We start from the raw sequence: 13,200 nt of genomic DNA on the forward strand, positions 1-13,200 counted from the left end.
GCTAAGAGAAAGCAGTGAAATTTCAGCAAGAGAAAAGTTCTCTACCTCTTGGAAAATGTGTTTAAAGAAAATAATAAGGCCAGGCATGGTGGCTCATGCCTATAATCTCAGCACTTTGGGAGGCTGAGGCTGCTGGATCACCTAAGGTCAGGAGTTCAAGACCAGCCAGACCAACATGGTGAAACCCCATCTCTACTAAAAACACAAAAACTAGCCGGGCGTGGTGGCAGGTGCCTATAATCCTAGTTACTCAGGAGGCTGAGGAAGGAGAATCACTTGAACCCAGGAGGTGGAGGTTGCAGTGAGACAAGATTGCGCCATTGCACTCTAGCCTGGGAAACAAGAGTGAAACTCAGTCTCAAAACAAAACAAAACAAAAAGAAAGAAAGAAAGAAAAAAGAAAAGAATAAAATAAAAATTTTCAAAAAAAAATATAAGGTCATTGATTCCCATGTGTTACCATAAATTAACTAGGTAGCTTTCCCTGGCTGTGTTGCTCTTTTGTAGGATTTGCATTTGGGAGTCCTTAGGCATTTCATCACTAATAATCAACTTGACTTTTTAACTCATCAAATCGCTCTAGCTTTGACTTGGAAAGCAAGAGAAAGGCTTCAAAAGCGTAGTCATTAATGTCAAGCCTCAGCATGTCAAGTTACTTCTCTAACTTGTTTCCATGTATGAAAAATAGGGATATCTACCTCCTGGATGTCATCTAATAAATAAAATAATTACAGACCATAATATCTGAGATATAATGTGTACATACTACGTAGGGCTAAGTTTTCAAACTAAAGCAAATTAAAGGTTATAAAACCTGATCTCCAAATTTAAGAGGAGAAATTTGAATCCACTGTGAGAGATCATAAAGAATTAACAAAGACTGCTCGATGCTGTGAGGAAAAGGAAGTGAATATGAAATGAGGTCAACAGAGAACAATGTATTACACAAAGCCTACTGCTTATTTACAGAAGCAGAGGAGCATGGAACAGAAATGGAACTGAAGGTTTTATCTACTTAGACACCTGCCTCAGAGTAGTGAATAGAAATCTTACTTCTTCGACCATGGGAAGGACTTGTAGAAATTTAACAGAGTCCACACCTTCTAGAAGACAAATGGACTAAAAAAAAGTTTGTATAGATGAGTATCAGCCTATTTGCATAAACAAATACATGGACAGATTAACAATAATGTCTAAAGGATGCAACCTAAATCAAAGGTGATTTCATATATTTATTTGATCTAATATAAGTTCATGATCAGGAAAGATAGAACAGGAAAACTGATCTTGAGCTAGTCTCTGAAGAATAGATTAAGGTTTCCTTGGCAAATACGGAACAACAGAGGGGTAGAAATGGAGAGGTCATTTTAAACTTGGGGCACAACATGAATATAATTAAGAAACTAGGTGAAGGTAAATTAGTTAAAGAGAGAAGAAAATGGCAGAGGGAGTTTTGTTTTGAAAGCTCTCAAGTGAAGATTGATTATATTTCATTCCATTGTTAGAGTCAACAACTTTAAAAGCCAACAATGTCTTCATTTTGTTTAATTAGATTCTACTATCTTTCAATTTAAAACCTTTCCATATTTTGTGATGAAGACTGTCACTTTGAAAACATACTTTTCGGCCGGGCATAGTGGCTCATGCCTGTAATCCCAGCACTTTGGGAGGTCGAGGTGGGCAGATCACAAGGTCAGGAGTTCAAGACCAGCCTGGCCAACATAGTGAAACCCTGTCTCTACCAAAACTACAAAAAAATTAGCCAGGCATGGTGGTGCGTGCTTGTAATCCGAGCTACTCAGGAAGCTGAGGCAGGAGAATCTCTTGAACCTGAGAGGCAGAGGTTGCAGTGAGCCAAGATGGTGCCTGGGCGACAGAGCAAAACTCCATCTCAAGAAAAACAAAAACAAAAACAAAAACATACTTTTCCTGAGGATAGTCTGGCAGAGTGGATCATCATTTTAGGCCAATTTGCATACTCTTTTACTTGTCCCATTAGGTATAAACACAAAGTTTTAAAAATATACAAGAAGGCCAGGCACTGTGGCTCATGCCTGTAATCCTAGTATTTTGGGAGGCTGAGGCAGGAGGATCACCTGAGGAGAGGAGTTCAAGACCAGCCTGGCCAACATGGTGAGATCCCGTCTCTACCAAAAATACAAAAATCAGCCGGGCATGGTGGCGGGCACCTATAATCCCAACTATTTGGGAGGCTGAGGCAGGAGAATTGCTTGTATCCAGGAGGCGGAGATTGCAGTGAGCTGAGATCGCGCCATTGCACTCCAGCCTGGGCAACAAGAGTGAAACTCCATCTCAAAAAAAAAATATATATATATACACACACACACAAATATATATATACACACATATATACACATACACAGACACACACATATATACAAGAGAGCCTGGAAACAATTCAGATGTCCACCATTAGGGGACTGACTTGAAAAATTATGATACATCCATACAATGGAGTACAATGTATCTAACAAAAAGAAGTGAGAAATATTTCTCTATACTACTATGGTATGATTTCCAGAATACACCAGTAAGTCAACAAAACAAAAATCAATGTGGAAGAAACTGCATAGTGAGCTACCAGTTTTCTATGAACAGAAGGATAAACCATGATATTAAAAGGAAAGAAAATTTGCTTCTAAGAGGAGGGATTGAATAGGTTGGTGTATATATATGTGTATATACATATATACATGTATATACACATATATATACTAACATATATGTATACACACATAAATACATACACACACACATATATTTGAATGTTCATATATATATATATATATGAAAGTTTGCCTCTAAGAGGAGGGATTGAATAGGTTGGTAGCTGAAGGATAAAAGCTAGACTTTTAATACACTTTGTTTTTCAACTTTAATGTTGGACTACATAAGTATTTTACATACTTATAAACCAAAATTAAATTTCAAGAAAAGCAATCTCTAAAAATTGATAATAAAATAAAGCAAATTAACCAAACCAGGTATGCAGTTGATGGCTTAACCATCCAAAGAGTAACAATCCTAGACAACTTAAAACACAATAATTATAAAATCCCTTTTAGGATGTACCCCCAAAACGCGCGCGCACACACACACACACACACACAATAAAGAAAGAAAAACAAGTTTAAACCATTTCTAGTAATCATATTATTGATGGTAATATTAGCATACTCTGAGAATACTGTGCATTAGCGTAGGATAAAGCAAACATGCAATTATGTGATATTCTAAATATATCATCTGCCATTTCCTGAGAACTACAATTCTCAGCATGGGAGACAGAAGATGCTCATGTACTTCTGTGTCCTCTGAAAAGGCTCAGAAGTAATGACCAGCCCAGAGAAATGAACACTTCTAGTGTCCTGATCATAGTCACAAAAGTCTATTTCTGCTCAACGGAATCAGGGTTTCCTGCAGAAACAAATCGGTCTAGGTCTGGAACAGAAAATACACCAGACAAGCCTATAAAATCTTGTCCAGGATGTCAAATATGTATAAATCTATGAGTTAAGACTATTTTTACAAATATATATAAGTCCATGAGTTAAGACTATTTTTTACAAAGCAAATTAAAACATTAATTGGTCACAGGTGAAAACTGTAAGTCAACAATTTCTGACAACAAATAGAAGGTAAAAATGACCACTTTCAGAAAGTTGTTCTCAAAGAAATATCCAAATGAATAACTAAAAAAGAAGAAAATATTAGATCACAATTTTGTAACCGTTAATAAATTACTGGATCCAGGTATTGATCAGCAACAGCTGCTACAGTGACAAAAAAAAAGAAACAGCTATTATGAGCTTCCCAACAGAAAACACACAATCACATATCTGACATAGTCTTGACCCCCCCAAAAAAGTGAAATTTAAAGTCAACTAATTGATAAGAAACAAAAGAACATGTTAAACTACACCAGGGGAATAGTCAGAGGGGGAAACTCTCCACAATTTAATAACTAGGTTTCTTTAATAAATTAATGAGGAGGGAGGAAGGAAAAATAGTGAGAGAGAGGAAGGGATAGAGGGAAAGGAAGAAAGGAGGAAGGAAGGAAAGAGAGAGAGGGAAAAAGAAACAGAGAAGGAGATTTAAAAATTCTTAAAAGACGTATCAACTAATTGCAATACAATACATGAGCCTTATTTGGATCCTGACTCAACCTGTATAAAAAGATCATAAAATGATGTGATACAATTTGAAATCTGAACACTGCTTAGATATTTGAAATTAAAAATTGTTGGCATTTTTGGTACAATAATGGTTATATGGTTATGAGTTTTAAAATCCCCTCTTTGTCTTTTAGAAATATAGATGATAAAATGTAATTCAGAGATGTATTTCAAAATAACACAGAATAGGGAACTGGGTGGGGGTATGAATAGGTCAGGATTGGCCATGGGCTAATGAATGTTGGGGCTGAGTGCTAAGTATTTGGGGGTTCGGAATACCATTCTTTTTAACTTTTGCCTTTGTGAAATTCTGCATAATAAATGTATTTTTTAGAAAATACAAGATATTCAGTAGCAATGAGAACATTCACTACACAGAGCTTGGTTTCTAAACACAATTTGCTGCTAAAAAGTACCAGAGCTTCTTGGAGAAATGGATGCTTTCAAGTCTGCAGGGAGAAAATTACAAAGAGAGCCTGGAACATCTTGTGCTAGAAACTGAAGAAGCAATTATGGAAGACTGTGTCAGCCAGTAAGTGTAGAAGGAATAATAGAATTTTAAAATAGCCATTTCTTAAGCACCAGGTTAGTTATTGTTTAAGGCAGTTACAAATGGATGGTGAAACCACTGGCCAATAGGCTTTACTGACATAAAAGATATTTGCCCAGTCTCAAGGATGACAAATTATTATTAATTGCACATAGGAAAGGTATCTTTTTACGATGAGGAGATCTAGTGAACATCTCTCCTTAGATAAGTTGGTGATCAAACTTCTATCACCAATAAAGGGACCAGCTGGTACTATGCATCTCTTCTGATGATGCAATCGAAGGCATAAACATCCTCCATGCAGTAAATGTGGCTAAAAATGTATAACTTGAATCCAGTCCTGAGGAAACAATCAGAAAACTGATTTGGACTCTTCAATAATACTGAAGGAAAGCAGGAGACTGACCTAGATTCAAGAAAACCAAACAGACATGACAACAAATATAGTATATGACCCTGGTTTGGAACCCAAATGGGAGTGGAAAAGGGAGAAGCTATAAAGAACAATACTGTGACAATTGGGAAAGTTTTGATATGACTGTATATTAAATATGATTATCACTTCAGTTTAAATTTCCTAAGTATTAAACTAAAAACAAAGTTAGAACATACATATAGATAGATATAGAAAAGAAAAAGAGGTTATAAAATGTTAATAACTGTTGAATTGATCTATGAAGGCCAAATGGTGTTTGCCATACTATTCTTTCAACTTTTCTGTGGGTTCTACATTTTTAAAATAAAAAGTTGATGAAAAATATATCCTGAGCCAGGTGTGATGGCTCATCCCTGTAATCCCAAGACTTTGGGAGGCTGAGGTGGGAGGATCGCTAGAGCCCAGGAGTTTGAGATAAGCCTGGGCAACATAGTGAGACCTCATCTTTCTCTGTCTGTCTCTCTCTCTCTCTCTCTCTATATATATATACACACACACACACATATATATGTATATGTGTGTGTGTGTATAACTGTATGTGTATATATATGTATATGTGTACGCACATATATGTATATTTATAAATAGTGTACTACATACAGGTAACGTGGCATCATCGCCTTTGCTCTTCTGGATTTTCTCCTTGGAGCTCTCTTTCTGATTGAGTGCTTGCTCGGCAAATGATACCTCCAGGTTGATGTCTGTTTCAGGGGCAGGTGTCTCCTCAGGTGGGATCAGCTTCTCTTCACCAACAAGGTTAGATGTCTGGTCTGGGGGGCCAGGGGAAAAGAACCCAATTCATATGCTTTATTTCTTTCTTTTTTAAAAAAATTCTAATGCATCCACTACATAAAAACATTTGGGAAGAGTACTATTATCTCCAGGCAATACTTAGCTGTTATTTTAATAATAAAGAGTATACTCAAAAATCCTATCAATGGTGCATGGGAAGTGGGCAGGGAGACTGTGGTGACTAGCAATCCATAGTTCAATTGTGCAGTCTTTGAGAGCACAGTCCTTAAACTGGGTTCCAATTCCAAAACATTGCTGGAAGATAGTAAACTTTTAATGAAAAACCTCAAAAGGTTTTGAAGTATTAATTGTTGTTTTATTCTATACTGAGAAACTAAAAGCAAAAAAAGAGGGAGGTAATGAGCAGTAATCTCTTGTAAAGCTAGTAATTTACCATTTAATTAATTTCCTCAGAGTGGATCAGATTCCTGGAATAAACTTCTTCCACACCCTGCATTTACTTTCTGGAATATTACCTACCTATCATAGTAAAATTTCCAAAACAACAGTTAGTGCCAAATAATTATCACTATGCGAGTCAGGTCTGGACGTACCTGGTACGGGAATGGTTGGGTTTCCACCTGATCATGTCAAAGAATATAAAAGTTCCCATGACTATAAATACTAGTCAAATAATTTTCACATATTTACATCAAGATTTCAAGGATATCGTAAGTTTAACTTTGTTTTGGCTTTTTTTGGTTTGTTGTAATCCTCCACAAAGGAATTTACATTTAAAAATCTCTTTGCTGAAAACACCAGGTTTAAGCTTTGGAGAAGATAATTCTAAATTTGATTATTTGGTAAATTTACAGTTTTAATGCAATTGACAGAAAAAAACCTAGAGCCAATAACCAAGATTACTGTTATTTTCTCACTGTTGACCTTTGAATCATAGTAAGAAGCTCTGAATTACAAAGTACATCTATGCAGTGTCTACACATGCTTACATACTAACAGGCTCACGTACAAACAAAGTGACAGAAGCTAAAGTTAATTTAAAAAGTTAATAAATGTCATAAATGCATACATTATTAAAAGTCTGCGGTTCAGAAAAATAATCTTTATATTCATTTACATAAAAGTGAAAATGCCTGTTTTAATCAAAATCAAGTTTAGAAGTAAATATGGATCTAGTTTTATTCAGTCCCATTAAATAACTAGGGTAGACTTCGTGGGCATGAGACCCCTGCAGCCACACAGGGCTCCAGGCTCAGGACGGCTCCACACTTAGTTTAATACTCTGCTGTTACATCATGAAATTAAATAAGAGGCCCTATATTTTCAGTTTGTCCCTGACCTTGCAAATTACATAGCTGGTCCTGATAGCATCTGACAGTTAAGAAAGTAAGAATTTACCTGTGCCAATTCCAAAACTAAGAATACATTTAAAGTCCATTGATATTATTAGTATTCATCTGCTGCCATGTATATTTATGTTTCTCAACAGCCTGTGACCATTTTTTAAATTAGAATACCTATACCTTTTGATGATTAATTTTTTTTAACTATCAACATGAATGTCAAAGCACAATTTTATTTTCCCTCTGGTTTACACTCCTTTATGTTTTACTGTGACTATGTACGTTGGTTTCCTAGGAAACTATTCTAAGAGGAAAAAAATGATTAGCCATTTTCTTAAATTAGAAGGTACCTTTCTAGCAGCTGAGTAGTTGTGGGCACGAATTTCAAAAGTACTCTTTCTTCTCACCACTTCCATGTCAGGGTTACAATGAATACCCCCACACTCACACCCACACCAACGGACTATGCTGAATGTAAAGCTGAGTAACTATAATTAAGGTATTACACATTTAACACACAAATTTCCTTCAAAAGCATGGCAAAAAAAAAAATACCGCATATCAAAGTTCTGATTAAAATAGAAAATCAAGTTGAAGTGGAGCACAGAAAAAAAGAGTTTCAGGGTTGAAGGGGGTACTGCTACAAGAAATGGATGATTACTTGGCTAATAAGTGATGATTTAATTATCTACTCTTAATAAGAACAGAATGCTGAGATCAACCTTTTGGTTCTTAAGGTCCTAAAATAAATAACATTTCTGTCATCTAGTTTCTTTTTAAGTGCACAATAGCACTGGGTTACAAACATTTTGCAAATCTCCCTCAAGTTTTTCAGTTGTCCAAAATATCCTGAAATGCCTTAAAAAAAATTTTTTTTAATCACCTGACTTTAAGATTCAATTGCTTCTATTTAAAAAAAAAAAAAAGATTTTTCTTTCCTCTGTAGAAATTCAAAAGAAAATAAGAAACTACACATATCAATATAAAAGTTTAAAAAATTATTGGGGCATTATTAATATTTCTAAATGTATTATTAAATACTGGGCCTTTCATAGAGTTTATGATTTAATGAAAAATGAACACATTACAGTGAATTAATTAATTTGGAATGTAACAACCCTTGCAACTATAAAACTTAACAACTTTTTCATTTAGAATAAGTATTGTTGGTGGAACATGTTTAAAAATCCAAGTGTGGGGAAAACATTTAAAAGAGACTATGTCTCCCACGCCTTCAAATTTTAATCAGAAACAGCCCCATTTTTGAACCTGAGACAATGTTTCCATGCATTTCATCCTGAACTTTCCAACGTTTGGCTTACACTGGTTAATTCACTGGCTAGTGAAAGAGCATGGCATTGCCCAGAACAGGTGCAATAGGGAATACTCAGTGACTTGGATGGCATCACACATTCTCTTGTTATTCTGATTGGAGGCTCTATGCCCACTACGTAGCATTCTAGCAAAAGCAGATGTAAATCAAGCAGCAAGTTTGTCACATTTCACTTGCCTGCTGCAAGCTAGGCAGGCAAGTGCTCACACTATGAACTTGTCTTCCAGAACTTTTGTTGATATAGCCTACATCATGATCCCTGGCAGGGGAGGAAAACACCAAGAAAAGGACAATGTTTTCCTCAGTATCCATTCACCAACTGCCAGTCACTCTTCCCCAGAGCCCAAAGCATATTGACATTGGCACAAAAAAACCTGTCTGTCTCTCCTGATGACCCAGCTCTCTAGCAGGCAGGGTAGCTATGCCAGCTTGCTTGCCACTTCAACATCTGTGGGTACATAGATTTGAGAAAACACCTAGTGATTTCATTCAGTTATAACGCATAAAACTGAAGAAACATCCACAGAATAGTAAAAAAAGCAAGTGCTTTTATAAATATATATGTGTGTATACACATGTGTGCATATTACCTTTAAGGCAGGGGTGCCAGAGAGAAGTTCTGAGAAAAGTATGGAAGGAAAATATCCCATATGATCTTGAGTAATGTAGGATTTTTATAGGAATGTTGGAACACTCCTCAGTCCTCCACAGTTTACCTAATACTCCTCCCACTACTACTTCCAAACCAAATGCAACACTGTTAATGGCATGAACACCCCAGTTGCTAAATTTTAGGAATATAAACATAAATCACCTGTTTTAGTTTGTTAAATAACAATTAACGATTAAATTTTTAAGCTTAAATCGATTAACTTCACTTAGAATATTTTCCCTTTCTGTAAACAAATGAAATAGCTATAAACTCTTTCTTAGTAAGTACTAATACAGCCTTAATAGTCACTTTTGGCTGGGCATGGTTGCTCACACCTGTAATCCCCACACTTTGGGAGGCCCAGGAAGGCAGATCATTTGAGGTCAGGCGTTCAAGACCAGCCTCACCAACATGGCAAAACCCTGTCTCTATTAAAAAAAAAAAAAATTAGCCGGGCATGGTGGCATGTGCCTATAATCCCAGCTACTGGAGAGGCTGAGGCAGGAGGATCACTTGAATCTGGGAGGCGGAGGTTGCAGTGAGCCAAGACCACACCACTGCACTCTAGCCTGGGAGACAGAGCAAGACTCCACTTCAAAAAAAAAAAAAAAAAGTTACTTTCTTCCATACCTCAAGTTTCTAATTCACTTCTGAAACAACAAATGTTAGCAGAGAAACATGAAAAGGAGAATTATAATCAATTGCCCATAAAAATCTTAACTATTTAAAAAAGTTTTTCTATAATATCTAAAAAATTACCCCATTTATGAATTAGGAGCTTGTGATTTAAGAACAATGCTGCAAGTTTGTTGGCTCAGTGACCAGCTGTATGGCATTGGAAAGTGGCTTCTCAGCTCTAAGCCTCAGCTCACTCATCTGTAAAATGGATTAAGAACAATAACCATTACATTGTTTTTGGGTGTATTAAATGAGGTAGGCATCTCCTGATAACATCTGGCACATGGTAAGCACTCAGGAAGATACGTATATGCATTTTGAATCAGAAGATAGGGATATACATTAAAAGAAAATTGAAGGCCAACTATATGCTCAGCCTCATGTAATGATCCACTTGGGACTTTTCATTAGCATTTTAATAGAATTTGTTTACTAGAATTGAAGGTGAATGTTTCATAAGACTGTAACTGTTTGTTATGCTAATTAAAGGGGGCGGGGAAAACAAGAGAACAGGTTCAACATACCATCTCTTCCTTGGTATTTGTTTTCATTTGTTCTAAGTGACTGCGATTCAGTGTCATCTGGAGCCTAAACATAAAAAACAGGCCATTTAGTCATCTCCAACTCAAAACCAGAGAAAATGATATTGTAAATAATTTTGTTACTAATCTTTAGAGTACAAGAAATGTACTCAGAATTATAACAATCACAGTGCAAAAGGGGCACTAAGGTAATAATCAACAAGCAATCATCCAAAAAATATTTTATTACCTACAACTTGTAAGAGACAATAGTATGCCCAGTGGGAAATATAAAAAAAGTCATGAGTGTGTCCCTGTCATCAAGAATGCTACTATTTAGTGGAGGAGAAAGGATGAACATGTTAAAAAATTAGTAATATCTATTAATTGACAAATGGATAAGCAAAATGTGGTCTATCTGTACCATGGAATGTTATTTGGCTATAAAAAGAAATGAAGTATTGATACATGCTGCAACATAAATAAACCTTGAAGACATTATGCTAAGTAAAAGGAACCCGTCACAAAGAGCCACATATTATATGATTCCATTTATAGCAAATGACCATAATATGCAAACCATAGAGACACAAAGCTGACTAGTGGTCACCTAAGAGTAGGGAGGGAAAGATGGGGAAGGACTGCTAATGGATATAGGCTTTCTTTTGGAAATAATAAAAATGTGCTAAAACTGATTGTGGTGATCATTGCACGATTGTGAATATGCTAAAAAGAACATTGAATTGTGCACTTTTAGTGGGCGAATTGTATGGTATGTGAATTATATCTCAATCATGCTGTTATAAAACGATAAAAGTACATGTCCCTAATAAAATAGAAATTCTTCAAGTAAAAAAAAAAAAATCCAGAAATAAACGTGAGATAAGTAACTAAATTACCAAACCAGCAATAAGACCTAAAACATCTGAAGGAATTCCTGTTTTCAAGGGGCCGGGGCAGTGACACCCAAGGAATGGAGCCTTCCAAAGGTTTATGGAGATGGTAAACCACGGCTGACTCTGCTCAGCAGTAAATGTGGCCAGACAGTACTTCCTCCTTTCCAGGTAAGGCATTCAGAGGTCAGGAAGGAGAGTCTGGATCAACCACAGAAAGAGGTCTATTCAAATTATTTTTAAAAATAATATTGATAATTCTACTGGATTTTATCTCAGACAGAAAGCGGCCATTGCAGTCTCACTACACGTTTCACCTCAAGCTGTTGTCCAGGAAGGACTTCATCCTCCACCTGAAGTCTAAAAAGAGCCTAGAAAAGCACTAGGCTAGGGACATCTTGACCACTAATGAACCACTTAGAGATGGGGAAAACCCAGGACAATGTTACAGTGACTACTACCAAGTCACAGAAGTGGGACGTGGGTACCCAGCATCACTTTAACCCCTTGAAGGACAGAGCAGTCCCATTCTCTCTCCTTCCTCCCACAAGTCGGCAGAGGCTGGTCCTGCATGGCACAATGAGCAGAGTGATTCCAATCTCACAAAAGAACACATATTTTGGAGCATGTGGTTGGAATTATTTTCCTTAGCAATTGAAGATGGCAGTACAGATGGTGTTCATTTCTGTATTATATTTTCTAGTGTCAGCAAGGCCTTCATGAGGAAGCATTTAACATGGAAGAGCTGAATATACAATCGCTCAAAAACAGAAGAACTGCAAGTGAAGATGGCTGGCCCACGTTTGCTTGAGGGATGGGGGAGATAAAGCACTTTTCTCATGGGTGGCAGTGTTTCAATCAAAGGCATGCAGTGTAAGCAAGTTACCATTATTCAAATTTCCTTTTGCTAGTTCTCTCTTAATGACTCCATCAGATGACACAATCCACCAATTACCTTGGACTCAAACCATGTGGTTCTGACACTGCCAGAAACTTGCTGGAAAAATGTTGTTTCTAGCACCGAGTAGCAACATCCTCTTGGAGACTGGCAGAAATCCCACAGTTTATATTTTGCTTAGGCTCAGCTCTCTGTTCCATCCCCCTTTTCACTTTTCACTTCCTCTTAACTCCCTTAGTGAGGGTTCTCTAGTTGGGAAGAAAATGTCATAATACTAAATTTCCTTACCATTCATTTTTCTTCAGCTGGAAACCTAGCCCAGTCCTTTAATACTAGTGGATATCCCAAATAACCACTGGGTAGTAAGCAAGTGCTTAACTTAAGCAAGTGCCTGGAGCAATTTAATGACCCCAAAACTCCTATAAAATGGACTGGACTTGATTCGAAATTGGTCATGCAAAGAGAGTAGCAATCTGCAGCTAGAAGGGCTTTCTTGTAAGAATAAAATGTCTAGAAAAAGCAAGAGTGTCTACATGACAGGAAGATACCATGAATATAAACCCTTTCATTCCTTTTTTAAAATAAATAATCATTCAATTTTTGTTATCTTCTATAGTGTGAATAGAATCTCATATTCAGGATGCTTAATGTCAGAATCGTGTACAAAATGCAAATATACCAGGATAGAGAGTGGTTAAAAGCATGTACTTCAAAATCAAACAAATTTGGGGTTACTATCTATAGGACACTGAGCAAGTTACTTAAAATCTGGCAGGGCGCGGTGGCTCACACCTGTAATCCCAGCGCTTTGGGAGGCTGAGGGAGGCAGATCACCTAAGGTCAGGAGTTCAAGACTAGCCTGGCCAACATAGTGAGACCCCGTCTCTACTAAAAGTACAAAAAATTAGCCGGGCATGGTGGCGTGCACCTGCAGTCCCAGCTACTCG

The 13,200-nt window shown here is 36.7% G+C and overlaps 1 protein-coding gene across 8 annotated transcripts in view; it reads right to left on the reverse strand.

Moving 5' to 3' along the window:
- ARHGAP18 (Rho GTPase activating protein 18) overlaps positions 1 to 13,200 on the reverse strand; it is a 194,480-nt gene that overhangs the window by 47,588 nt on the left and 133,692 nt on the right. For all 8 annotated transcript variants that reach the window (XM_074037031.1, XM_045391553.2, XM_074037033.1 and 5 more), the window contains 2 exons: positions 10,466 to 10,529; positions 5,783 to 5,952 (listed from right to left, as the gene is read on the reverse strand). In XM_074037031.1, coding sequence (XP_073893132.1) covers positions 5,783 to 5,952; positions 10,466 to 10,529 — 234 coding nt within the window. The remainder of the gene's footprint in view (positions 1 to 5,782; positions 5,953 to 10,465; positions 10,530 to 13,200) is intronic.

Source organism: Macaca fascicularis, chromosome 4, assembly GCF_037993035.2.
Source record: "Macaca fascicularis isolate 582-1 chromosome 4, T2T-MFA8v1.1".
Taxonomy (NCBI): domain Eukaryota; kingdom Metazoa; phylum Chordata; class Mammalia; order Primates; family Cercopithecidae; genus Macaca; species Macaca fascicularis.